At 42.8% G+C, this 27,968-nt stretch overlaps 1 protein-coding gene across 3 annotated transcripts; it reads left to right on the top strand.

The window, feature by feature from the left end:
* On the top strand, window positions 1-27,576 carry stx12l (syntaxin 12, like). Of its 3 annotated transcripts, none has more exons than XM_056251655.1 (11): window positions 1-91; window positions 445-549; window positions 784-853; window positions 14,454-14,553; window positions 15,411-15,549; window positions 15,651-15,693; window positions 16,172-16,268; window positions 26,599-26,671; window positions 26,764-26,846; window positions 26,945-27,085; window positions 27,237-27,576. In XM_056251655.1, the coding sequence occupies exons 2-10, from the start codon at window positions 450-452 to the stop codon at window positions 27,035-27,037; spliced, it is 798 nt and encodes a 265-aa protein (XP_056107630.1). In that variant the 5' UTR covers window positions 1-91; window positions 445-449; the 3' UTR covers window positions 27,038-27,085; window positions 27,237-27,576. The 3 variants fall into 3 exon arrangements, with proteins under 3 accessions (XP_056107630.1, XP_056107629.1, XP_056107631.1); XM_056251654.1 differs by having other exon boundaries at window positions 27,231-27,576; XM_056251656.1 differs by lacking the exons at window positions 26,599-26,671; window positions 27,237-27,576 and having other exon boundaries at window positions 26,945-27,077.
* Window positions 27,577-27,968: the final 392 nt, after the last annotated feature.

Raw genomic sequence — 27,968 nt, 5'->3', positions numbered from 1 at the left:
GCTCGTTCATGTGTTTGTGTTCGTCATTCCTACGCGTCTGGTGTATTTCTGTGAGAGGAGAGCAGCGCGTTCCCGCATCTGAGCATCACAGGTACGCGATTCATTCTCTCACGCTTTCTTTTTTTAAACTGTTCGCTATGTTGACATTACTGCAAGTGTTATTGCATTATATAAGATGACATATAACATTAAAAATAGTAAATATTTGATCAAAGGCCTGTTCAGCCCGCCCCGAACTCATATGAAATGTCTTATTGCATTGCATGCGCAGTATTTTCAGATTTTCTCAGCCTTATTGATTTACGTTTTTTTTTTTCTTTAATCTATTACGGTAATATCAGAAAGCATGTAACCTATAATACAATTGTCCGTTATAATGTTGGCAAAGCACATTTATATCATCAACTGGAAGGCATCTGATGCAAACAGCTGTGTTGTTTTCAGTCATCATGTCTTACGGAATGATTGACAGCTGTCACTCACAGCCGAGAGATTTCAACAATCTCACTCAAACATGCAGCTCAAACATCCAGAAAATCACACAAAACAGTGAGTATTTCACTTACAGAGAAGATTACGTTTGTCATAAATGTTCTAATATAACTCAATTCCCAGACAGCAAGTGTCGGCCCGGATCCGGACATGTCGATTCCACGCGTGCCAGGTGTGGGCCGGATCTGGGCCGACACTATGTTCCAGTCTGGGTTGTAATAGCATATTTCTGCAGTCTTTTCCCATAATTCAGTGCTATAATGTCTCATTATGTGTGCTTTCTGTGCATAGCTGGCCAAATCAAGAGCATGCTGTTCCAACTGGGTACCAGACCGGACACACCGGAGCTCCAGGACAGACTGTGAGTCCAGTGTCCTCCATCCCTGACCAAGCTGCTCTCACTCTATATTGTTATAAAAGATATATTATATACTGTATATTATGTAGGGAAAGCAAAAGGCACTCAGTATACTGAAATAAATACTTTAGCCAAAGTGAAATTGCTAATACTAATAGCATTTAAGTGTTAACTTTAGCAACAAAAAAATACAGTTAATGTGAACTGTTCAAAACCAATCACAACAGGAATGAATGTAGAGTATATCCAGAGTATATCCAGAGATGAGCATAAATACATGATTATTTATTTAAAATAAAAATATGAAATGATTCAAAATAAAATACTAAACACTGTGTGAAATATATTTTTATTTAAATAAACCTGCTGTCACCTGTTATGAATACTCAGATTTAATCAAAATAAAATTGTGTGTATTTGACCTTTTAGCCGATTGTCAGTGTTCGGATACTAAATATGAGTTCTCCTTTGCGGCATATTGCACTTTTAAAGGAACACGCCGACTTTTTGGGACTTTAGCTTATTCACCGTATCCCCCAGAGTTAGATAAGTCCATACATACCTTTTTCTTCTCCGTGCGTGCTGTAACTCTGCGGTGGGTGTGATCTGACGCACCCACCGCTAGCCTAGCTTAGCACAAAGACTGGATGTAAATGGCTCCAGCTAGCATACTAATCCCAATAAGTGACAAAATAACGCAAACATTTTCCTATTTACATGTTGTGATTTGTATAGTCACAGAGTGTACAAATAACAAGATCATATGAGACAGCCATCTTTTAACCGTATAAATATTGGGAACTATATTCTCAGAAGGCGAAGCACTGCTACTTGGGCAGAGTGATTACCGCAGCACCCGAGACGCACCGTGATGAGGAGCAGAGAGTTCGCTCAGAGTTGGAGTAATAGAGTCAGCAATTACTAGATAGTAAAAGCATAGTTTACAATCATGGATGTTCGCTGTATTGTAAAGAGCTGCGACAATAAACAGTGGAGACCAGGTAATACCATGATGTTTCATAGAATTCCAACCAAAAACGCTGACCTGATTAATAAATATCACAGAACACGAATAAAGAATTATTATTACAGGAATCGATATATTTTAAATGCAATTAATTACAGCTGAACCCAATGTATTCCAACCCAATGGAGGATCCCTTTCCCACTCTACAGATAAAGCGTTGTGAATTTCGGCTCGCGTACCCCGAAGTGATAAAATAAAACAAAATTCTGTATCACAATTTATAGGCAAGACAAGTAGTTTGTTTAGGCTGGGTTGTATGGAATTACAAACCTGCGCACATATTTTCAAAAGCACATAACTATAGAATCAATTCTGAATGTGCATGTGAACGCCGTCAGCGTTAATCACAGGTTCGCGCTTAAAGTCTGATCATTTCGACGGTGGTGAATCAATCAAAATTAACTTTAGCTGGAAATAACATTATTTGAGAACCGCTATAAAGCCAAAACAATCTCTGTTACCTTAAATTATATGTTTATCTCTGTAAAGCTGCTTTGAAACAATCCATTGTTAAAAGCGCTATATAAATGAAGATGACTTGACTTGACTTGACTATTCAACAGCATATAATACAGTAATGTTAGATAATTGCATTACAATAGGCTAGAATAAGGGGAAAGTAATAACACAACTTGCACAAGGCAAATGGTTTTTGCACAATGAACCCACAGACAGTAGCCTACCCGTACTGGACAAGGTCACTGTTTCTCAAAAAAATAAAAATAATTCTGATTCATTAGCAAGGTGAAGGCTACAGTCCTGAGTTTACCTCTAGCTCCGCTCATTTGTTACTGGGGCGATAGACAAAACAATACTAACATTAGGGCCTGCTCACATGTCGCATCTTTTGCGCGCTCAAGTTTGTTATTTCAAATGTAGGCGCGTATAACGAGTGGATAGTGCCACGGATAACTTTCCGAAGGTGACAGTCGTGTACTTTTACGTGAGAGAAGGGGTACGGCGCACCACAGACGTGTGACTCCAACGTCGTCGCACCACAGACGGATGACACTAACCTGTGACTCCAACGTCGTCGCACCACAGACGGGTGACACTAACCTGTGACTCCAACGTCGTCGCACCACAGACGGGTGAACTAACCTGTGACTCCAACGTCGTCGCACCACAGACGGGTGACACTAACCTGTGACTCCAACGTCGTCGCACCACAGACGGGTGACACTAACCTGTGACTCCAACGTCGTCGCACCACAGACGGGTGACACTAACCTGTGACTCCAACGTCGTCGCACCACAGACGGGTGAACTAACGTGTGACTCCAACGTCGTCGCACCACAGACGGGTGAACTAACGTGTGACTCCAACGTCGTCGCACCACAGACGGGTGACACTAACCTGTGACTCCAACGTCGTCGCACCACAGACGGGTGACACTAACCTGTGACTCCAACGTCGTCGCACCACAGACGCGTGAACTAACGTGTGACTCCAACGTCGTCGAACCACAGACGGGTGACACTAACGTGTGACTCCAACGTCGTCGCACCACAGACGTGTGAACTAACGTGTGACTCCAACTTCGTCGCACCACAGACGGGTGACACTAACGTGTGACTCCAACGTCGTCGCACCACAGACGCGTGAACTAACGTGTGACTCCAACGTCGTCGAACCACAGACGGGTGACACTAACGTGTGACTCCAACTTCGTCGCACCACAGACGGGTGACACTAACCTGTGACTCCAACGTCGTCGCACCACAGACGCGTGAACTAACGTGTGACTCCAACGTCGTCGCACCACAGACAGGTGACACTAACCTGTGACTCCAATGTCGTCGCACCACAGACGGGTGACACTAACCTGTGACTCCAACGTCGTCGCACCACAGACGCGTGAACTAACGTGTGACTCCAACGTCATCGCACCACAGACGGGTGACACTAACCTGTGACTCCAACGTCGTCGAACCACAGACGCGTGAACTAACCTGTGATTCCACAGACGGGTGACACTAACCTGTGACTCCAACGTCGTCGCACCACAGACGCGTGAACTAACCTGTGACTCCAACGTCGTCGCACCACAGACGCGTGAACTAACGTGTGACTCCAACGTCGTCGCACCACAGACGGGTGACACTAACCTGTGACTCCAACGTCGTCGCACCACAGACGCGTGAACTAACGTGTGACTCCAACGTCGTCGCACCACAGACGGGTGACACTAACCTGTGACTCCAACGTCATCGCACCACAGACGCGTGAACTAACCTGTGACTCCAACGTCGTCGCACCACAGACGCGTGAACTAACCTGTGACTCCAACGTCGTCGCACCACAGACGGGTGACACTAACCTGTGACTCCAACGTCGTCGCACCACAGACGCGTGACCTTACCTGTGACTCCAACGTCGTCGCACCACAGATGCTTGAACTAACCTGTGACTCCAACGTCGTCGCACGACAGACGCGTGAACTAACCTGTGACACCAACGTCGTCGCACCACAGACGGGTGACACTAACCTGTGACTCCAACGTCGTCGCACGACAGACGCGTGAACTAACCTGTGACTCCAACGTCGTCGCACCACAGACGCGTGACCTAACCTGTGACTCCAACGTCGTCGCACCACAGATGCTTGAACTAACCTGTGACTCCAACGTCGTCGCACGACAGACGCGTGAACTAACCTGTGACACCAACGTCGTCGCACCACAGACGGGTGACACTAACCTGTGACTCCCAACGTCGTCGCACGACAGACGCGTGAACTAACCTGTGACACCAACGTCGTCGCACCACAGACGCGTGAACTAACCTGTGACTCCAACGTCGTCGCACCACAGACGGGTGACACTAACCTGTGACTCCAACGTCGTCGCACCACAGACGCGTGACACTAACGTGTGACTCCAATGTCGTTGCACCACAGACGGGTGACACTAACCTGTGACTCTAACGTCGTCGCACCACAGACGGGTGAACTAACCTGTGACTCCAACGTCGTCGCACCACAGACGGGTGACACTAACCTGTGACTCTAACGTCGTCGCACCACAGACGGGTGAACTAACGTGTGACTCCAACGTCGTCGCACGACAGACGCGTGAACTAACCTGTGACACCAACGTCGTCGCACCACAGACGCGTGAACTAACCTGTGACTCCAACGTCGTCGCACCACAGACGGGTGACACTAACCTGTGACTCCAACGTCGTCGCACCACAGACGCGTGAACTAACCTGTGACTCCAACGTCGTCGCACCACAGACGGGTGACACTAACCTGTGACACCAACGTCGTCGCACCACAGACGCGTGAACTAACCTGTGACTCCAACGTCGTCGCACCACAGACGGGTGACACTAACCTGTGACTCCAACGTCGTCGCACCACAGACGGGTGACACTAACCTGTGACACCAACGTCGTCGCACCACAGACGCGTGAACTAACCTGTGACTCCAACGTCGTCGCACCACAGACGGGTGACACTAACCTGTGACTCCAACGTCGTCGCACCACAGACGCGTGACACTAACGTGTGACTCCAATGTCGTTGCACCACAGACGGGTGACACTAACCTGTGACTCTAACGTCGTCGCACCACAGACGGGTGAACTAACGTGTGACTCCAACGTCGTCGCACCACAGACGGGTGACACTAACCTGTGACTCTAACGTCGTCGCACCACAGACGGGTGAACTAACGTGTGACTCCAACGTCGTCGCACCACAGACGCGTGAACTAACGTGTGACTCCAACGTCGTCGCACCACAGACGGGTGACACTAACCTGTGACTCAAACGTCGTCGCACCACAGACGCGTGAACTTACGTGTGACTCCAACGTCGTCGCACCACATTGAACTACTCATTGAGCTACCATGTTGCCACCAGCCATTTTGTTGTATTCAGTGTTTGCATTCATTAAAAAAAACTACATTGCCACCACAATAAATTAAAGCTGCTGTAGGTAACTTTTGAAAACATGTATTTGCTAAAACTGTCATTATGTCCTGACAGTAGAATATGAGACAGATAATCTGTGTAAAAATCAAGCTCCTCTGGCTCCTCCCAGTGGTCCTATTGCCATTTGCAAGAAATACACGCTCCCGGTCAGAAACAACCAATCAGAGCCGAGAGGAGTGTCTTAGCGGTGTCAATCACGCTCGTGTACGCGCTGATCACATCGCTCTCTTGCACAGCGCGAGCGCCGGAGCGCGAGCCGTCGTTCAAACCGGTTCAAACTCAAGATTGCCGACGTGCTGCAGCTGTGCTTATGACGGAGAAACAACCTAAACGGCCAATTTTCGAGTGACACCTGCTCATAAAACAAAGAGGTAAAAGGAAAAAGACCGATGACGATAATAACATGTAGATAAAATGTCACGCACTCTGCTAAGCAACAATTGAAACCTGCTAATTCACTGGCTTGTCATGTTGCTGAAATAATGTACTAGCACACCTTATCTAGCATTATATATCGCTAGAATAATTACTTACATACTGTAACGTTAGTTACCGTTATATTAACGTTATCTTACTAGCTATTTATAACTTATAGAAAGAGTGCAACGTTATAAAGTTACATGTAGGCTATTGGAAAATACATAATGATTTGAGGACCAAGTTTGTAGTCAAAGTATGGGCAGGCCATAGTCAATGTAAAGCATATTGTTGACGTTTAGTCCCTATTAGTGAATGTGCCATATAACTTTTTATCCGCCGTTATGTGTGGCCCTGTTTACTAGCCTGCGCGTTCACGACTGCGCGCTCCGCTGTGGAGGACGAGCTGTGGAGGGAGGGCTGTAGTGCAGCAGAGAGCAAGGGGGCGGGACCTGTAAGTTGTGCTTGTTCAAATTTTCAGGCTAAATCAACGTTTTCTCAAAACTCCCTACTGCAGCTTTAATATCTCACCCTTGTGTTTTTTCCCTAGCTTTGCTTGGTTATCTTTCTTATCAATCATTGTTAACTTTTTTCTTTTATTTGCTTGTGTTCTGATGACATTAATGATATACAACTTTGTATACAATACACAATTTGTATCAATTATATATTCAATGTCATCTCTGAATTGTTTACAAACTAAGGGACTGTTCGATATTTATTTAAGGGGCCACCAGAGGAGATTTGAGATCTGTAGTCAAAAAAGACTTGACCCTCCCTTCGCCAGCAATAATGTTTTCTATGACCCTCCAAAATGATTGTGAAAAAAGGCATGACCCTCCCCGATAATTTATTGATAACTTCTGTACTGGTTTGCGCTTGGCAAAGATGTTCAGATAGCCATTCCATGATAAACGACTAAACTCCTGCTTTCTCATCTTGCTAGGGCTGTAACGATAGACCAAACCTACAATTCGGTTCGTATCACGATTTTTGATTAAAAAAATAAAATAAATCAAAAATCATGTTTTCGGTGCTGATGCAGTGGTGGCGCGTTCATGTAAAGTAAGGGTGGCGCTGCCAATATATCTTAAAACTGCCACAAAGAACCGGCAAAAGTAATGATTATGAATAATATAGCAAGGGGACATTTTAATTGTTTATTAATAAACAAGTCTTTGTCAGTGTCGGCTGCAAATATAAAGGTGACGATGCTGACTCGCGATCTTCGCAATAGTGAACGCGCCAGAGAGAAATGCACATTTCATACGGATTACATAAGCAGAGAGCAGTCTGTCTGTTTTCTTTCTTTTTTAATTGTTCTGTTAAAAAGTAGTCATGTCAAGTTTTCTATATATTTATCAGGTCTGTGAGGCAAGTAGCCTACCTTAGGCTATATGCTGAGTTTCGGTTCATTTATTAGACCAGAGTCCAGGTCTGGAGGCAGGCGCCTCCGTGTCATGATGATTTTCTACTATTTACTAAGTTCTGATTTATTAAATCCAGCCCAGGCAATTGGTTGATGAAACATTGATTAAAATTAAGATACAATTAATAAAAAACGAAATTCACTTTTAAGAAAGGCTTTGTGCTTTTTTCTTTGAGGTATCTGTGAAAGTTTTAAAGTCACTTTCAGAGCGGTCATGTCCATAATGGAGAACTGTCAGGCCCGTAACATTGTTTTTTCCCTCATAAATGCGAACACGAAAAAATAAAAATAATATTTTGTGTTATGTGAATTAACAGTCTCAAACCAGGACAATTCGATAGATGGTTGTTGTGATTATGTCATGTGTGCATGCAACAATCAAGATGTGCATTTGTAAATCCAGCTATATTTGCTTCTTATTAATTAAATCCAGGCAATTGGTTGATGAAAAATTGATTAAAATTAAGATACAATTTATACAAAACGAAATTCACTTTAAAGAAAGGCTTTCTACAAAACAACACTTAATGAACTGGTCAAAATCATGTCTGGCCATGTCTCCCGATATATTGCGTAGGCTATACTTTTCATAATAAACATAGATGGAAAAAAAACCATAATAAATATGAAACTAAATGCGCTTATTATGGCTACAACACATACAACACATATTTGTACAACACTCTATTTGTACAAATTGCTGCACATTCATTTAATTCAGAATTTTGCACACAAGTTAAAAAGGCATTTGTTTGTGCATAGTAAAACATATCTGCAACATTTATCAAGTTCACTGATAATTGTGCATGCATTTATTAATCATTATGATACTAAAATCATAATAAAGTAGTAGGCTTCCCTTTCAATAGTCCAAATTCGCGCGCTGCCATTTTCGTCTTTCTTCTGTGGATTTCTTCAGCTCCTGATTGCTCAAATTCAGATAGATTGACAAATCGGCTCATTCAACCGCACAGCGCACACACCTCACGAATTCAAGCCTACAGCTCCCAAACTTTTTAGACATGTTTAAAAATTATCGTGAGGTCGAGAGTTTCGGCTCGGCTCGTATCTTCCTAGCACACGACATGAGCCGCAACATGCGAGCACAACCGATTTCCACGCCATTTCTCCCGAGTGAAAAAAATGATCTGCAAGCTCTTAAAACAGCAAAAAATCGCACCGTGTAAGCCCGCCTTAAGGGAGTATGAATATATAAACAGACGTTTCAGTATTAAATGCATTTTCTGAGAATTTATATTTCAAGTTTTGACTGCAAATGTCACGTCCATGACGCTGGAATTGCCCAATTTTAAAGAATTTATCCTCAACTAGTTTTATAGTGTAGGTCTGTATTTTATTATGTTAACTTCAAATAATAGTAATTTAAAAATGTGGTAGCCCTATGTCCAACACATCACACTCCACTGTTATTGTGGCAATTTCAGTAGATTTGCTCACTAAAATTGTTGTGGAAACACAATAAGAATGGAAACTGAAATATGGTAGTATCGTGCTACAGTGCACATTATATCAGCTGCAGTTCTGGCGCCTCAGTCCCAATACAGTAAAACTCGACGTACATTCACATCACATGTTAATGTAGCGGTAGAGTTACACTCACAGGACACTGCACTTATTCGCAATCACAAAAGTTCATTATTTGCTCGTGCTTTAAAGCTTTGCCGGGTAAACATTTCATTGGCGTTCTGTTCTAATGCACTTTTTCTGAGCGCGTAAGCGCGCGCGCACTGTCAAACAGCGCCAAACTGGATTTTTGTTGGGTCAGACCCATCTGATAGCGATGGGGGGCCGAGACCGAGAGAGCTGTAGCTACATGGAAAGAAATATGCACCAAACAAGCCACTTTGAAATTTAGCTGTTTTGATGAATACAAAAGTTGGGTGACCCTCCCCTATAGACTAAAAAAAGTTGGGTGACCCTCCCCTCAACAAAGAATAAATAGACATGACCCTCCCCTATTTTCCTCCGGTGGCCCTTCCCATAAATACCGAACGGTCCCTAATACATTTTTTTTTTTAAACATCAAAGTCACAATTGTATGTAATTTACACAATTATTAACAACAACTTTAAAGTTGAACAGATAAATTAATTAATTATAATCTATAAACACAATGTTCTGGAATGTGTCATTCTGAGTTTTTACTTTTGATGGTGGGTAAGAACACAGTTGACCATATGGGCGAATACACAACATGAAACTTTTCACGATATTGTTTTCATGAGAAGGTGACAAGAAAGTATTTTAATAGCCGATTATTTTCAAGAAATCAACAATGACAAAATATAAGACAGTCTTTTAATCACAATATATATATATATATATATATATATATATAGGCCTATATATTAATAAATTAGCAAAACTTGGCCACTCTATTTAATATTCAATTATTTTAATTATCACAATTAAAATTTTAATTGTATTAATTTGAACAAGCACAGCATTCAGCATTCAATCAAATATTCTTAAATATATATTTTATAAATAATGTTATTTCAACATAATATCTCATTATTTCGACATAATATGTGTGCGTATTATTCAAGATGTGCATTTGTAAATCCGGTGACACGAGTGCATTAGGCCTATTTTTTATTAATAAGTCAGTGTCGGCTGCTAAAAAGAAGTTGACGATCGCAATCTCCGTAATGAAGGGGCCTAGAGAGAAACACATAATGGTTTACATAATCAGAGAGTAGCCTATTTCTTTACGTTTTGAATTGTTTCGTTTAAAGACATGTCAAGCACTCTATATAGATATATTTCTCATGTCTGTGACTGTGAGGCATAAGCTTAGTTTTGGTTAATTTATATTGAGATGTGCACTAGTTTACGTGCAATGCAGGTGACCGCGCCGGCGCCTCCATGTCATGATTATATTGTCTGCTATATTTGCTTCTTATTTATTAAATACTGGCAATTGGTTGATGGAAAAAATATTAAAATTAAGATACAATTTTATACATAACGAAATTCACTTTAACCTGTTAAGCTGCAAGCCCACTTTTGAAAAATCCCCAGAAATGGCCTTCCCAAACTGAAACAGATACAGTTCATGAACCCTTTGCACTAAAAGCACAAGTATGATCTCATTTGAAAGCTTACACCTGGTAGTTTATTGTAAATGTAGAATTAATTATTGTCATAATGAATTTTTTTTTAAAATAGCTTCAAAGTTTTGTAAAGTTATTAGAAATTTATTTTTATGAAACATCTTCATGAAAATAAAATTGAAGTTGGCCCTGGAGCAATCTAGAAATGCACTGCAGCTAAAGCCATATGTGTGACCATTTTATATTTAAAATCTGAAAATGATAAGTCTAAAACTCTGTATTTAGTTAAATGTTTTTCAAGATCATGTCAAATTACTTTATTTTGATTAGACTGATTTAGTATCTTCAATGCAAACTGATGTTTAGTCATCTATTCAGTCTATTGTCTAGCTATTGTTTTGTGGTGCAAAACGAGGAACATTCAGTCTCAGTCTCCCCTGCACACATTTACACCTCTCCAGACTAGTTATGGCTCTAAATATGCATTTCTTTTATCTGCATTATAGCTACTAACGACTGGCTATTCACAGGCTATTCATAGGGTTTCAAACCCTAATTTCTTTTATCAAAGTTCTCACTAAATATTTGAAACTGGTATCAAATGCACTGAAACATTTCAGTAACCATTCCTATTTAGAAAAAAATCATAAAACAATAACTGCTGGTATAGCAGGTGCACCTGGGCTAGCTAGCATGTTAGCTTAGCACACCATCAATACACGACCATTTATGAGATTAAAACCATGTCTGTTCTCCAAACTTACTTTATAACGCAAGTCGAGTGTTTTAAATAATCTTCTGTGATCTGATTTGGCTTCAGATAAAAAAAAAATCAGACAGAAAATGTATTATTTATAGTGCTCTGCACGATGATGAAATCTATATCGATTAGCATTACATTATAAATATAATCTATTATTATGAAATACCTGGCATGGCTTGAAGAACACAGGTAACTCAAATATCATTGCAATCATGTTTATTGTCTTCAAAACATCTTTGGCCCTGTCCCAAATGGCACACTTCATGTGCACTTTCGGTCTTGTGGACTTACAATGGCTGCCGCGTGCGCGTGTCCGTTAAGTCCGTGAGACCGCAGTGTGTCCCATTTGTCATTTTTAGAAATCAGAAGGGTGCTCGCGAGCGCCCCCTCTGCGGTCGATTTGCGCCCTTGATGCGCACTTTTGCCGAGCCCGCGCTGATGCGGACTCCACAGCAGACTTCTTCCCGACATGCAAAGCAGCGTTACGTCGCGAAAGTGCGGACTCAGAGGAAGACCGCGAGTGCTTAGGGTTCCATTTGGGACAGGGCAGTAATCTGCACTTTACAGCGATCTCTGGAAGCTTTGTTTTTGTGGCAGGACTTCCTGAATGTCACATGGTTATGCACTTCTTCGTGTGTTCCATATATGGACTTTACTGAACAAACAGCGCCCCCAGACTGCCAGTATGAATTGAAAACACAGTACATCAGAGTATACAGCGCTCATAATGATTACATCGACGCATTTGGGTATAAATTCAATAAACATTATTCCTGTCTATAGAAATCTGATGTAAACCTATGAGAATCTATCAATATTTCTCCAAATCTGCACATGTTTGAGCTAAAAGCCCTGAGGGACGTTGTTTTGTCAAGCGCTGTTATTACGATCGCACGGGAGTTTTTTGCTGAATGAGAGCAGCTGACGCTCATAATTCATATTAAAGGTAACGGCTCATTTTTTTATTTTATAACTCCTGACACAAATTAAGACATAACTGTCACTATAAGTTTCTCAGAATACAATAGTGGTCAAATACTGAAACTTGAGTCTTATATCTTTTTAATGATGTAAAGTTTGTCAAGTTAATAACATTAATTATGATAGTAACTTTGAACTATTTAAAAAAAAAAAAAAACGCTTCAGAGCGTTACGCTTGGTGAAGCTTAACAGGCTTTTAACATTTAGAATCTTAAAGTGTGTCTCTTTTGCTTTGGGAGGAAGAGGAAATCTTAAGTAAGCTGTTCTTAAATATTTTACAGTATCTTTATCAAAGGTATGATCTAATTTAATGGGGACCGACTTATGATGCGACGCACAGAGGGACGACGTGTCAGTCCTTGATGATCTCTTCAGGTGTGTGTGGAATGTGGATCTTATCGTTATATCCAGAGCAAGTAACTTAGCCATTGATTCATCAGGTCAGCGTTTTTGGTTGGAATTCTATGAAACATCATGATATTAGCTGGTCTCCACTGTTTATTGTCGCAGCTCTTTACAATACAGCGAACACCCATGATTGTAAACTATGCTTTTACTGTCTAGTAATTGCTGACTCTATTACTCCAATAGGCTTTATGCACAGCTTCACTACTTCCTGAACTTTAGCCAGCTCCTTTGTTTCCTGTCTGCCATTATTGGACAAACTGATTAATCCAGGTGTGCCTGATTATTGTTACTGAGGCCAGGCACACCTGGATTAATCAGTTTGTCCAATAATGGCAGACAGGAAACAAAAGAGCTGGCTAAAGTTCAGGAAGTAGTGCAGCTGTGCATAAAGCCAACTCTGAGCGAACTCTCTGCTCCTCATCACGGTGTGTCTCGGGTGCTGCGGTTATCACTCCGCCCAAGTAGCAGTGCTTCGCCTTCTGAGAATATAGTTCCCAATATTTATACGGTTAAAAGATGGATGTGTCTCATATGATCTTGTTATTTGTACACTCTGTGACTATACAAATCACAACATGTAAATAAGAAAATGTTTGCGTTACTTTGTCACTTATTGGGATTAGTATGCTAGCTGGAGCCATTTACATCTAGTCTTTGTGCTAAGCTAGGCTAGCGGTGGGTGCGTCAGATGGAGTTACAGCACGCACGGAGATGAAAAAGGTATGTATGGACTTATCTAACTCTGGGGGATACGGTGAATAAGCTAAAGTCCCAAAAAGTCGGCGTGTTCCTTTAATAACTGTTTTTAACATCAAGCACTCCCCACTTTTTATTACTGATTCGTCCTTGTTTCTTTATCGCTCTAATGTGTCAATAACGTCTGTCCACTAAAATCTACATGGATATATTTGCATACAACGATATATAAATGATATGTAAAAGGTTTAATCAATTCCATGATATATATCGTCATATCAGTCAGTCCTAGCAAGCAGTAACGCTTAAACACGTTTGACTTGCTACTTGATGAAAACAACAACTGCTTAACTATCAAGACTGACTGGATAACGCAATCTTTCCTCTGGGAAAACTGCCCATCCCTGATTATAGAGATTCCCAGGCACACTGTTTCAGCTCATTTTGGTCTGAAATTCAATGAATTCAAGCAATAGCCGTCATTTCACCATCTAGGTTAACTATAGACCTGATATAGTCCGGCTATGAGTAACACACTCTTAGCCAAAATAACCTTGAATTTGGTAACATGTCGTTTTTGCCAGAATAACTTGCGAGATGTTTGATATTCCATCATGTAAGCAAAGTCAACAGTGATTACAAGGTGTTTGGTTTAATTTCTTCCCTCATTTCATTTCTTTGTTATCTAATTGATGATTAGTCTATTCTTGGGCTATGGTCTATTAAATTTCCACTGACTAGACGTCTGGGCTGTGTTTGGACGGCTATTTGACGTCTTTTAAACACAAATTTGCTTGCTGGGAAGAGAGTGTAATAAATAATAACAATCACTGGTGGTTTAAATCTCTGTATTGTTGCACACAGCCAGCAAATGCAGCACTACACAAACCAGCTAGCGAAAGAGACCAACAGACACCTGAAGGAGCTAGGCTCTCAGCCACAGCCCCGGTCCCCTTCAGAACAGGTGAGTAGACAGCTCTCGCTCATATTATATCACTATATAAGCGGTAATGTACATCCAGCCGGCTGTTCTCTGAGAATAACCCCCGTCAGGGTGATGAGGACGCGAAGCGGAGGGGTCTCCATCAGCCTGAAGGGGTTCATTCTGAGATAACAACCGGCTGGATGTACATTATCCCGATTATTACACGGCTACTTGCCACATAAGTAAACAATTAGGCACAAAATATTGATCTGATTTGAAATTTTTTATTAGGTCTTTAAACACAAAGCTTCCACGGAGAGAACAGTTTCAGCGGCAAGATCAAACTAGACGGACATTTAAGAGATACGGTATACAGTCATAACACTTACACAGCATTTCAACAAATTAATAATGGGGATAAGAGATATTGATTTCAGATTAAACTGTTTTAAAATCGTACCTCTTTGTATCTTATAATTCAACAGTGTACAAAACAATAGTCACAAAATGGCCGCCGCTGCGTTTGTATGAAACAATAGAGAGACCGAGTCCACGATACTGGATGGCATAATTAAATAACTGTACACAAAATATACTTTTAATACTTTATTAGCTCACCAAACGCAAAACTTCCACAAAGAAAAAACGTTCCTAGCGAGCGTATAGCGCTGCTGACTTCAGTGACCGGATGAGCCTGTGTTTCTGTTCTCAGGGGCTGTTATCTGGGAATAATATAATATACCGCCGGATGGTGCGATTGACCAATAAGAATCAAGCATTCCACAGAGCCGTGTAATAAATAAGAGATATCATATATATTATGTAGGAAATTTATCCCACACTCGGATAAATCCGCTCGACCCCTCGCGCTCATGCTTACGCTAGTCTTCTCACAGCGCCAGCAGCGGATCCAGAAGGACCGTCTGATGAACGACTTCTCCGCCGCGCTCAACAACTTCCAGGTGGTTCAGCGTCGAGCCGCGGAGAGGGAGCGCGAGTCCGTGGCCCGGGCGCGGGCCGGATCCAGACTGCAGGAAAATAACACACATTTCATCATTATCTACTGCTTATTTTTTTATGTGTCATTACCTAAAAAAAAGCCTTTAAAAAGTAAAAAAAGCCTTTAATCTTGCAGGTTGATGAGCTCAATCAAGACGAACAGCTTGTGACATTTGAAAAGTAGGTTCAACATATTCATTGAGGCATGACTTCATTGAGTCTCTGTTGTAGTGTTCAAATCTGTGTGAAAAGAGTTTCACCCAAAAGTGGAAATTCTGTCATCATTTACTCGCCCGCATCCCAGACAGCGGGCCGACATTATGCTGCTGTCTGGGTTGCTGAAAGCCCTGTGACAAAACCTTAAAGCATTAAGAAAATAATGATGTGAACGGGCCTGTACTAAGGGGAAATATTTGATTTGTGCCAAACTTAGTTCTTTATGGCTTTGATATTTGGCAACAAAGATAAAACAGCACGTTTGAACTTGTGCAAGAAACAATGAGGTTTGTTTTCACTCTTTAGATTGACATGAAGGTGAGTAAATGATAACATAAGTTTCATTTTTGGGGTGAACTAATGCTGATGATATGATCTGAATCAAATCTGAACAATGTGGGTCTGGTTAGAGATCTGATTGCAGACATGTTTATTTGAAAAGAAATGAAGGGTGGCGAATGCAGATAGATGAGGAGCCTGTCACTGAAGAGGACCTGGAGCTTATTAAAGAGAGAGAGACCAATATCCGTCAGCTGGAGGTGAGTGAGCACTTCCTGTATGACATCATCAGCGTACCAAAATGATCTTTTCTTCAAGACCCATATGCATTCAAGCTAATCTGGCATAAAATCAGTGGCGGATCGTCACAGCGTACCCAACACTTATTTGGGAAATGGGAGAAGAATGATTTAATTTTGAATTCCTAGTTATCATTTCATGTCTCAGAATGTGTATTTCTTGTTTGTAATTTCACCATTGTAAGTTAACACCATAAAATGATACTGAATTACTCTTTACTGTGATCGTGTCAGATATGCCGATGTAATTACAGCCATTCGGAAAACTATTCTATACGGCGAGTCTGAGTGAATAGAGAAGAGGACAGGACACAAAATCAATAGCCAGATTTTTTTGCCTCCATTGGTAAAAAAATAAAATAACCAATCATTGTCGAGTATAGATTAGTGCCCGAAGTATTTTTTCCCATTCATTTCTCCCATAGGGATTAAAAAAGCAAGCTAAGAGGAGAATCACAACATTACAAACTTTGATTTGAAGCAAAACAAGTATTAGAAAATCTGATAAAAATACAAAGATACAAGACTGTGAACTTTTGAGAGCGTAGGAAGACTCGATTATGTCATTTGCAGTGCTTCATGAGAGTGGCCGGAGCTAAAAAGCTCTTTTGACATGTTTTGCTTGTTTCAACTCTCTGATTAGTGTAATTTTCTGTACTGCATCATGAGCAATGTAGTTTTTCATCATGAATTCTGCTGAAACATCTCTACCTTATGGTTATGATCATTTGTCTGTCTTTTGGGTTGCGTTTCTGGATTGCCCCAATAAACAGCTGCATTTGGATCCTGAACCTGTGTGTCTCTGAGCAGTTTGTGACAGAAAACTTTGCCACAAATGGATCCAGCAGTCACTCTAGTCCGCCTTCGCCACTGAACTCGCTCACTCAAGGACCACATCCTGGACTTTCTGGACATTGCTAATTTCACTGACTTCCCAGACTTTGCTCTCATTGATTATGTCTACTATGGATTTAACAAGCCGTTACAATCTAAGCTGATCTGTGATGCCAGGCCAGAGTTCTCAACCGTCATGGACGCCAGGCCAGAGTCTTCACCTGTAATGGACACCAGGCCAGAGTTCTCAACCGTCATGGACACCAGGCCAGAGTTCTCATCCGCCATGGATGCCAGGGCAGAGTCTTCAGCCATCATGGATGCCAGGCCGGAGTTCTCAGCCGTCATGGATGCCAGGCCAGAGTTTGCAACTGTCATGGATGCCAGGGCAGAGTCGTTAGCCGTCACGGATGCCAGGCCGGAGTTCTTAACCGTCTTGGATGCCAGGGCAGAGTCTTCAGCCATCATGGATGCCAGGCCGGAGTTCTCAACTGTCATGGATGCCAGGGCAGAGTCTTTAGCCATCATGGATCCCAGGCCGGAGTTCTCAACCGTCATGGATGCCAGGGCAGAGTCTTCAGCCGTCATGGATGCCAGGCCGGAGTTCTCAACTGTCATGGATGCCAGGGCAGAGTCTTCAGCCATCATGGATTCCAGGCCAGAGTCTTCAGCCAACATGGAGGCCAGGCCAGAGTTCTCAACCGTCATGGACGCCAGGCTTGAGTCTTCAGCCGTTATGGATGCCAGGCTTGAGTCTTCAGCTGTCATGGATGCCAGGCCAGAGTCTTTAGCCATCATGGATGCCAGACCAGAGTTCTCAACTGTCATGGATGCCAGGCCAGAGTTTTCAGCCATCATGGATGCCAGGCCAGAGTTCTCAACCGTCATGGACGCCAGGCCAGAGTTCTCAACCGTCATGGACGCAAGGCCAGAGTTCTCAGCCGTTATCGATGCCAGGCCAGACTCTTTAGCCATCATGGATGCCAGGCCAGAGTCTTCGGTCATCATGGACCCCAGGCCAGAGTTCTCAACTGTCATGGATGCCAGGCCAGAGTTTTCAGCCATCATGGATGCCAGGCCAGAGTTCTCAACCGTCATGGACGCCAGGCCAGAGTTCTCAACCGTCATGGACGCAAGGCCAGAGTTCTCAACCGTCATGGATGCCAGGCCAGAGTCTTCAGCAGTCACGGATGCCAGGCCAGAGTCTTCGGTCATCATGGACCCCAGGCCAGAGTTCTCAACTGTCATGGATGCCAGGCCAGAGTCTTCAGCCATCATGGATGCCAGGCCAGATTTCTCAAATGTCATGAATGCCAGGTTAGAGTCTTCAGGCATTATGGACGCCAGGCCAGAGTTCTCAACTGTCATGGATGTCAGGCTAGAGTCTTCAGCCATCATGGACGCCAGGCCAGAGTTCTCAACCGTCATGGATGCCATGACAGAGTCTTCAGCTGTCATGGCCGTCATTCTAGAGTTTTCAACCGTCATGGACCCATGCCAGAGTTCTCAACCGTCATGGATGCCAGGCCAGAGTCTTCAGCCATCATGTATGCCAGGCCAGAGTTCTCAACCGTCATGGACGCCAGGCCAGAGTCTTCAGCCATCATGGACGCCAGGCCAGAGTTCTCAACCACAGAGGTTATCCCTGATCTCTCTGTCTTCCCTGATAGAACCATGGAGGTTATCCCTGATCTCTCTGTCTTCCCTGATACAACCAGAGAGGTTATCCCTGATCTCTCTGTCTTCCCTGATACAACCATGGAGATTATCCCTGATCTCCCTGTATGCCCTGATACAACCATAGAAGTTATACCTGATCTCTCTGTATGCCCTGATACAACCATGGCGGTTATCCCTGATCTATATGTCTGCCCTGATACAACCATGGCGGTTATCCCTGACCTCTCTGTCTGCCCTGATACAACCATGGAGGTTATCCCTGACCTCTCTGTCTGCCCTGATACAACCATGGAGGTTATTCCTGATCTCTCTGTCTGCCCTGATACAACCACAGAGGTTATCCCTGATCTCCCTGTATGCCCTGATACAACCATGGAGGTTATCCCTTATCTCTCTGTCTGCCCTGATACAACCATGGAGGTTATCCCTGATTTCTCTGTCTGCCCTGATACAACCATGGCGGATATCCCTGATCTCTCTGTACAACCATGGAGGTTATCCCTGATCTCCCTGTATGCCCTGATACAACCATGGCGGTTATCCCTGATCTCTCTGTCTGCCCTGATACAATCGTGGAGGTTATCCCTGATCTTTCTGTCTGCCCTGATACAACCATGGCGGTTATCCCTGATCTCTCTGTCTGCCCTGATACAACCACAGAGGTTATCCCTGATATCTCTGTCTGCCCTGATACAATCATGGAAGTTATCCCTGATCTCTCTGTATGCCCTGATACAACCATGGCAGTTATCCCTGATCTCTCTGTCTGCCCTGATACAACCATGGCGGTTATCCCTGACCTCTCTGTCTGCCCTGATACAACCATGGAGGTTATCCCTGATCTCTCTGTATGCCCTGACACAACCATGGAGGTTATCCCTGATCTCTCTGTCTGCCCTGATACAATCATGGCGGTTATTCTTGATCTCTCTGTCTGCCCTGATACAACCATGGAGATTATCCCTGATCTCCCTGTAGGCCTTGATACAACCATGGAGGTTATCCCTGATCTCTCTGTTTGCCCTGATACAATCATGGCGGTTATCCCTGATCTCTCTGTATGCCCTGATACAACCATGGCGGTTATCCCTGATCTCTCTGTCTGCCCTAATACAACCATGGAGGTTATCCCTGATCTCTCTGTATGCCCTGATACAATCATGGCGGTTATCCCTGATCTCTCTGTCTGCCCTGATACAACCATGGGGGTTATCCCTGATCTCCCTGTATGCCCTGATACAACCATGGCGGTTATCCCTGATCTCTCTGTATGCCCTGATACAACCATGGAGGTTATCCCTGATCTCCCTGTATGCCCTGATACAACCATGGCGGTTATCCCTGATCTCTCTGTCTGCCCTGATACAACCATGGCGGTTATCCCTGATCTCTCTGTCTGCCCTGATACAACCATGGAGGTTATCCCTGATCTCCCTGTATGCCCTGATACAACCATGGCGGTTATCCCTGATCTCTCTGTCTGCCCTGATACAACCATGGCGGTTATCCCTGATCTCTCTGTCTGCCCTGAAACAACCATGGAGGTTATCCCTGATCTCCCTGTATGCCCTGATACAACCATGGCGGTTATCCCCAGGGGCGGACTTAACCATTAGGCAAAGGTCGGCAATTGCCTTGGGTCCCGAGCTACCTAGGGGCCCCCAAAATGCCCCATTAAATTATACTTAAGTTTTTTTTTTTTTTTTTTTTAATTATATATTTCTAAAAAACATTTGCGAAAAAAGGCATCAAATCATTAGTGTCGCAGACAGGAGAGGGCCCCCCACCTCACTACATCGGACTATTCCATTATCTCACTTTCTGCGTGCGAAACGGTGCGAAAGTGACAAGCTGTAATGCGCCAAAAAACTGACGGAGAAAAAGAAGTGATTGACAGACAGTGTAGGCTACAGAGTGACAGACAGAGAAGCTACCCAAGCGGTGCTGAAAAAGCAGGAAGCGGGAGGAAAGCAAAACGTTTTTAGCAAAATTGCAGAAGGTAACAAACTTGTATGTGATGCCCGGTAGGTGCTAACGATTTGTTACAACTCCATGGCCGTAACCAGCTATGAGGTGGCCGAGGCCGGGAACTCTGTAATTTTTTACATTCAAAAATAAAATGTCAAACTCTCTGAATGATTAATTAGCCGTTTAAACCACCTCATATGAGTGTTTGCAATTCATGTTGCTGCGAGAAGCTAGCGCAGTAAACGGGGCTTGAGAGCGCGCTGTGAGTGAGGGCCAGATCCAGTGTTGCCAGATCCACCTAATGGAAAGGTGGCAGTAGTCTTCTGGACCTGTTTTTCTGATTTAATGTGACACTTTAGGAAGTTATTAAAGTGGAAAGTTGCATGTTAGGGTTAATGATATATTAATCTTATTTCCAAAAGACAATAATCCGAATTTTTTTTTTTTTTAATTCTTGTTTTTCGTAGCAATATCTGGCAACATTTTACTGTCGGCATTAATAAAAAAAAAAGCTTATAGACAAACTGTAATTGCATAAAGCTACCACATTCGGTAAGACAAACGCAATGATCATCGTGATTATCTGTAAGAAATGTATAATAACACTATCAGAAACTATAGCATAATACAGATCTGTATGAATGACATTTGCCAAATAACTTACTAGCCAGCAGGAAGACGGCTCATGCTGTTTAGTTAACCTTTCACAAAGTCATCATAAAAACATTAATTAAAGCAGTGTTTCTCAACTAGCAATCTATTCAGTCAGCATATTTCTGTTTGATCTGTGTGAATTACAGAAATATAAGACTTGCTAGACCTACTTTTTTTCCATATTTCTTTGCACAAAACTCTCCAGAAAGTGCCATTTAATGTGTTTTTTTGTTTTGTTTTTAAATTCTGAAAAAACATTTTTTTTTTCGTTCTCTTTTAAAGATCGGATGGGGGGGCCCCATACTACCTTCGCCTTGGGCCCCCAATTTGCTAAATCCGCCACTGGTTATCCCTGATCGCCCTGTATGCCCTGATACAACCATGGCGGTTATCCCTGATCTCTCTGTCTGCCCTAAGAAAATCATGGCGGTTATCCCTGATCCCTCTGTCTGCCCTGATTCAACCATGGAGGTCATCCATGATCTCCCTGCCTGTCCTCTAATGGCCACAGAGGCCATTACTGAACTCCCTGCCTACTTTGACACACCCCCAGAGGCCAACCCTAACCTCTCTGTGCTCTTTTCTCCAGTTCCACCTGCTCTGCTGTTGTGGTGACTAGTCCTGCCTGCTACACTGTGGTGCTCCTCAGCTATGCCTGCCCCGCCGTGGTGGTCGTCTACTCTGCTGTGCTAGTGTCCTGCTCTGCTGTTGGAATCTGCAGTCCCATCTACTCTTCTGTGGTGGTCATCTGCTCCACCTTGGTAGTCACCAGTCCCATGGACCTGGCCCTCCGTCCCGCCCTCTGGCCCCCCTCCCACCTCCCACCTCCACCTCCCTCTTGGATTTCAGTCACTGTTTGAGGAGCGTCTGGAGTACTCTCATTAAGATGTGGCTATGTCTCATCCACCGGCTGGTGTGTCCATAATCTCCACTAAAAGGCACTCCTCTCGAATCCTGGGCTATCTCATCATGAACTTCAATTCCCATTACCCATTGCTTGGACTTATAATGTTGTGATTAAGTTCAGCTGAGTCTCATTATATTGTTCAGCTCTGCCTATGTAGCCTCATGTTTTCTCTCACTCATTGCAAAGTCTTGTTAGGGTCACACTGCATTTCCGAGTGTTCGCTCTGGTTTCCCGTGTCATGGTTTTTGATCTTGGCCCTGTCACAAGTGGAACCCTAAGCACTCACGGTCTTCCTCTGAGTCCGCACTTTCGCGACGTAACGCCGCTTTGAATGTCGGGAAGAAGTCTGCTGTGGAGTCCGCATCCGCGCGGGCTCGGCAAAAGTGCGCATCAAGGGCGCAAATCGACCGCAGAGGGGGCGCTCGCGAGCACCCTTCTGAGATCTAAAAATGACAAATGGGACACACTGCGGTCTCACGGACTTAACGGACACGCGCACGCGGCAGCCATTGTAAGTCCACAAGACCGAAAGTGCACATGAAGTGTGCCATTTGGGATTGGGCCCTTCTGTCTGGTTTTCTGGATTTTCCTGTTTGCCTGTGTTTTCTACCCAGTTGTTATCTGGGTTGTTTTCCTTATGGTTTTGAAAATGTGCCTGTCTTTTGGATTATGATTCTGGATTGCCCCAATAAACAGCTGCATTTGGATCCTCAACCTGTGTGTTTCTGAGCAATTTGTGACAGGTATATTTACCACCAACTAGCAACTTATCAGACCCCTTTACAGACTTTTTTAAAAAGTAGGTCGTCGCTTTTTAAAAAAAATGTAAAAAGTCCGACACTGTCTGGGAAACGTCAAATCTAACAACATTTTGAACTGCTGGTTAACATGTAGTCAGTCACTATATCATACTTGTTCCATTGTCTGACAGAAAATATGCAAATGGAACAGCTTTATTGTAGATTCGGCTATAATATTAAAAGACAGTATATGAGCACGGATTAGCAGAGAAAACGGTTGCTGCACTGCGTCATCTAGAGACATTTAACGGCTTTTTGAGCAGGCTTTAGCTACTCTCTCTCTCAAAAAAGTTGATCAGCCAATCAGCATAGAGACGTTATTTACGTGATAATAGTTTGAACTGCTCTCGCTGATAATCTAGCAACTACTCTACAACTACTGTAAATTAAAAAAAAAATAGTAATTTAGTCAAAGCAGCAGCTACAGATTGAAAATAAATGAAGACCCCACCCAGACAGCAACATAGCGTCGGCCCAGATCCGGCCCACATCTGGTACACGTGGAATCCACATGGCCCGGATCTGGGGCGACACTATGTTGCTGTCAAGCTTAAAGATGAACTGAACTGAAAAAAATCGACGTTGATAACGTGTTGTTTATGACAATTAAAAGTAAATTACACTAAAAAAATTTATTAAAAATATCAATATAGCTTTTTTTAAGCAACACAAAAATTGCGCTTGTTACGCTGGCAGTTTCGATGACGTCACTGGCATGGTAGGACACGCAAAGGTGCATAGGCAACAGCTGCAGGTCCTAATACACAGACGAAAATAAGCACTTTTAACAGCATGGGTTACGCATTTGAACCTGTGAGGGACAGTCCAGTAGTTTCTGACTACCACCACCACATGGAGGATCAGTTTCAGGCTCCACATAGCCTACAGCACAGGATCGTTTGGGCGAAGTGACTGGTGTGGGTGTGTGAGCTGCCGGAGCATGGACACTGCACCGGAGTCAACAGGCTCTGTTACAAAAAATGTCTATCTTAAATGATTTCTTGAACGCAATGGCCGATCAGAAGCAAAACATATAACTGTGATTGGCTACATCACTCGACGCGATGTTAAAGCGTTGTTATGAATAGAATGTTATGAATAGAAACTCTGGCTTGTAAATCGTTTCTATTTTGTTTTAGTTGTTCTTGTTGCTTTTCTGCAACAGATGAATAAAAATCTATTATTTTTTATTCATAGATATGTCTAGTTCGCGGGAGCCCCGCGAATCGTTTTATTTATAACCCGCACACACAGAGTGAGTGTAACCGCCCGCGCTCGCACTCGGAGTCTCGGCCATCAGATCTAGTGCCGCGCAGCACTCTATACACAAGTTTACGCGCCAAATCATGGGCGCCGCCATAACTCTACTCAAATGCACTTCATTTCCGCCGGAAGTGGTTTGCACAGCGTCTGCCGGTGTAAACCGTAAACACAGCGACGGTAAAAAAAAAAAAAAATCCACCCGAATTCAGTGCAGAACACTAACATGACGACGTGGCCCAGCATAACGTACAGCGAGATTTGCTCCTACTTCGTGCAATCCATGGCAATAGATGGAAAAGCAATTGGACAATCTGAAAGCCGAGGCATATCAATATCTGCACAGCAACAAAGTCGGTTGTGTCATGTCATACACAGCTAGATCAAACAGTAACGTGCAAATAACTATCAGTTTATGTCCGTGGTAATAGCAAATGTATCTGTGTGATACTTTAATGTTTCTTTTAACATAATAATAACAATTGTGGCCAAATAAGTGTTTGCAGTTTATAGCTTAATCAGGGATGACATTTACATGATTATAGGAAATAAAAGAAGCCTGTTGTTGCGGATGGAATACGTGTTTGTATTTGGAAAACGGACTGTAACCTATAATAACATGACTTACTGCTGAGCTATAAATAAAGACATGATCTCTTTTGCAATTATCCTTATGACTCTGCATTGTTTTGCCTGCTGTCAAAATCCAGCCCTTTTACCTGTTAAAATACCTTTAAATGTCGAAACTAACCCATAAAATGCAGTAGCATGTTCTTTCTGTCATCCTTTAGCTAGGGTTATGACCATGCTCTTATTCACGCAAATGCTTTAGTTTAAACCACTCATGCGCGACAAGACAAAAGAGAACGCGCTGTCAGTGAATGTCTTCCTGACGTTGGTATCCGAACTATATCATAGACTTCTTAGCTAGAGTGCAAAGTGTTTGTGTGTGCCATGATGATAATAATTAGGCGATCGAACTGTGTATGTGAGAGAGAGAGGCGCGGGCGCGATACTGTGTGTGAGTGTGTTTGTGTGTAAACAATGGAGCGCATGGACATTGCCTCTTCGTAGCTGGTTTGCGGTCGTAGCACTCTCTATCTAACCACTCGTTCAGGTGCTTTCTCGAGTGTTTACAACCAACTACCACACACATCGTTCCCGAACCACATTTCTTCATGTTGTAATTGTTATGTCACTGCGATATCAGCGCTTTGTCGGAGCTAGCTAGCAAAACAAACCCAGCCCGCCAGAACGGAAGTGGGTTGCATCGACGGGAGGAGTTTAGGATGTAGAGCGGAAACGGCTCATAAACTTGTGTATTGCGTTGGGAGTGCCGTCTCAAGGATAGTGTCGGGAAATATCGCTCGGGCAGAATAAGCTCTAGTTCACTCTTCCTATGCTAAGGAACCGAGAGTTGTCATCCAGTCTCTTTGCTAGAGAGAGAGAGAGAGAGAGACGAGGAAAACAAACAAGCATGCAAATGGAAATTATCGCGGCCGGAAAAATTATCGAGCTAATTTTTTTATCGTGTGATTAATTTATTTATTGACTATCGCGACAGGCCTACTAAATAGTCTGTCACTAAAAAATGCTCACTACAGACTCGAAATCCAGGGGCTGTCGGAGGGCTAGACAGTTAAAGGCAGCTAGCCTTGACTTGAGGGCTGGTTTCCTTGTCAAAGGTAGCCTGTGAAAATGTATCGTAACCCCAGCTGCCTTAGCCCTATACAATTCATTACTACAGCCAGGGGCAATACAGTATGAACCCCCCCTAGACCTGTTGGTTTCTGTTTCCCCAGCCATGTCAGCTAGCCTCAGACTATTTACATGCTAATGGCTGCTCTGCTGGTGTTGGTTGGCAACGGAGTAGCCTACCATGCCAGTGACGTAGCCGAATGTTGAAATCCAAGATGGCGGCGCCCATGTAACAAAAACAACATTTTCAACGTACAGTTTTATCCCTTTTAACAAATTCTGCCATTTTAATAATTGTACCAATGATAATAAATAAAATAGATCTGTTATATCACCGTTTTTCAAATTTCAGTTCAGTTCATCTTTAAGTTAGATATAACCTGGTATTATTTTTACTCACACTTTAATACATTGTCATCACTTATTGATAATGGTAATTGGGTGATGAGTTATTGTACAATGTCTCAGCTGCCTTCTGCTCTTGATTCAGTCAGACATCATGGATGTGAATCAGATCTTCAAGGATCTCGCAGTCATGATCCATGACCAAGGTGACATGATAGGTGGGTTAGACTAGTTCTCTCTCTTCATTTTCTGCACAGGTTCAGTCGTTCACACATGTTAAAGCCTGCTTTCCTTGTGTCATCATATACAGATAGCATTGAAGCTAACGTGGAGAGTGCAGAGGTGCATGTGGAGCGAGGGGCCGAGCAGATCCAGCACGCCGCTTACTATCAGGTATGACCACCACACCTTCACACATTGTGACTGATGCTATGTTAACGTCTCAGTGCTGGTAGAAACTGTTCATGATTGTGTGTTTTTTTCCTTTTAAGAGAAAATCCCGCAAGAGGATGTGTATTCTGGCTCTTGTCATGTCGCTAGTGGCAACAATCTTTGCTATAATCATTTGGCAAGCAATCAGATAAGATGAGAGCTAAAGCTGACAGAAGTACTGGATCCTGCTCCGGTGTTGAGTGTGTGAGAGAGTGTGTGTGTGTGTGTGTAAGAGAGTGTATCTGTGTGTGTGTGTGTGTGTGTGTGTGTGTGTGTGTGTGTGTGTGTGTGTGTGTGTGTCTAAGAGAGTGTATCTGTGAGTGAGTGTGTGTCTGTGTGTGAGAGTGAGAGTGTGTGTGTATCTGTGTGTGTGATACACTGATAGTAAGAGAATAGTTTCTATATCATATATTTGTCTGTGAATTATCTGGAGCAAATACAGTACAGCATTAACACAAGAATTCAGTTTGCATGAATGTAATTCCTTTTACAACTTGTATTTTGTTGCAGGTCTTGGTAAATTTTTCTCTGAAATTATGCAAAATACATACTCTTAAGAAATATTTCTTTCTTTAAATGAACTAAAAGAAACTGTTTTGATGTTGTGTATGATTTAATGCACAGTGCTTTGATTCTCACAAGTAAATGTATTTCTTGGTAGTACATAATAAAGATCAAATAAGTTTTAATACATTGTTCTTCAGCTCTTCATATCTATTGTATTTCAGTTGATCAGAGAAAGAAAGGTTGTTGATGATCCTGCTTAAGACTTTACACTCCAAAAGTAGAAATGAAATAAATAAACTGTTAATTATACAATATAACCATTCAAAAGTTTGGGCTCAGAAATATATATATATACTTTTATTCACCAAGATGCTGTTCTTTTGAACTTTCTGTTCATCAAAGAATCCTGAAAAATAAAATGTATGACGTTTTCCACAAAAATCTGAAGCAGCATACCTGTTATGATAATAATCATAAACGTTTCTTGAGCATCAAATCATCATATCAGAGTGTTTTCTGAAGGATCATGTGACTCTGAAGACTGGAGTAATGATGCTGAAAATTCAGCTTTGATCA

Source organism: Rhinichthys klamathensis, unplaced genomic scaffold (assembly GCF_029890125.1).
Source record: "Rhinichthys klamathensis goyatoka isolate OS25496 unplaced genomic scaffold, OSU_Roscu_1.1 h1tg000087l_1, whole genome shotgun sequence".
NCBI classification, from domain to species: domain Eukaryota; kingdom Metazoa; phylum Chordata; class Actinopteri; order Cypriniformes; family Leuciscidae; genus Rhinichthys; species Rhinichthys klamathensis.
This window is presented reverse-complemented; position numbering and strand designations above follow the sequence as displayed.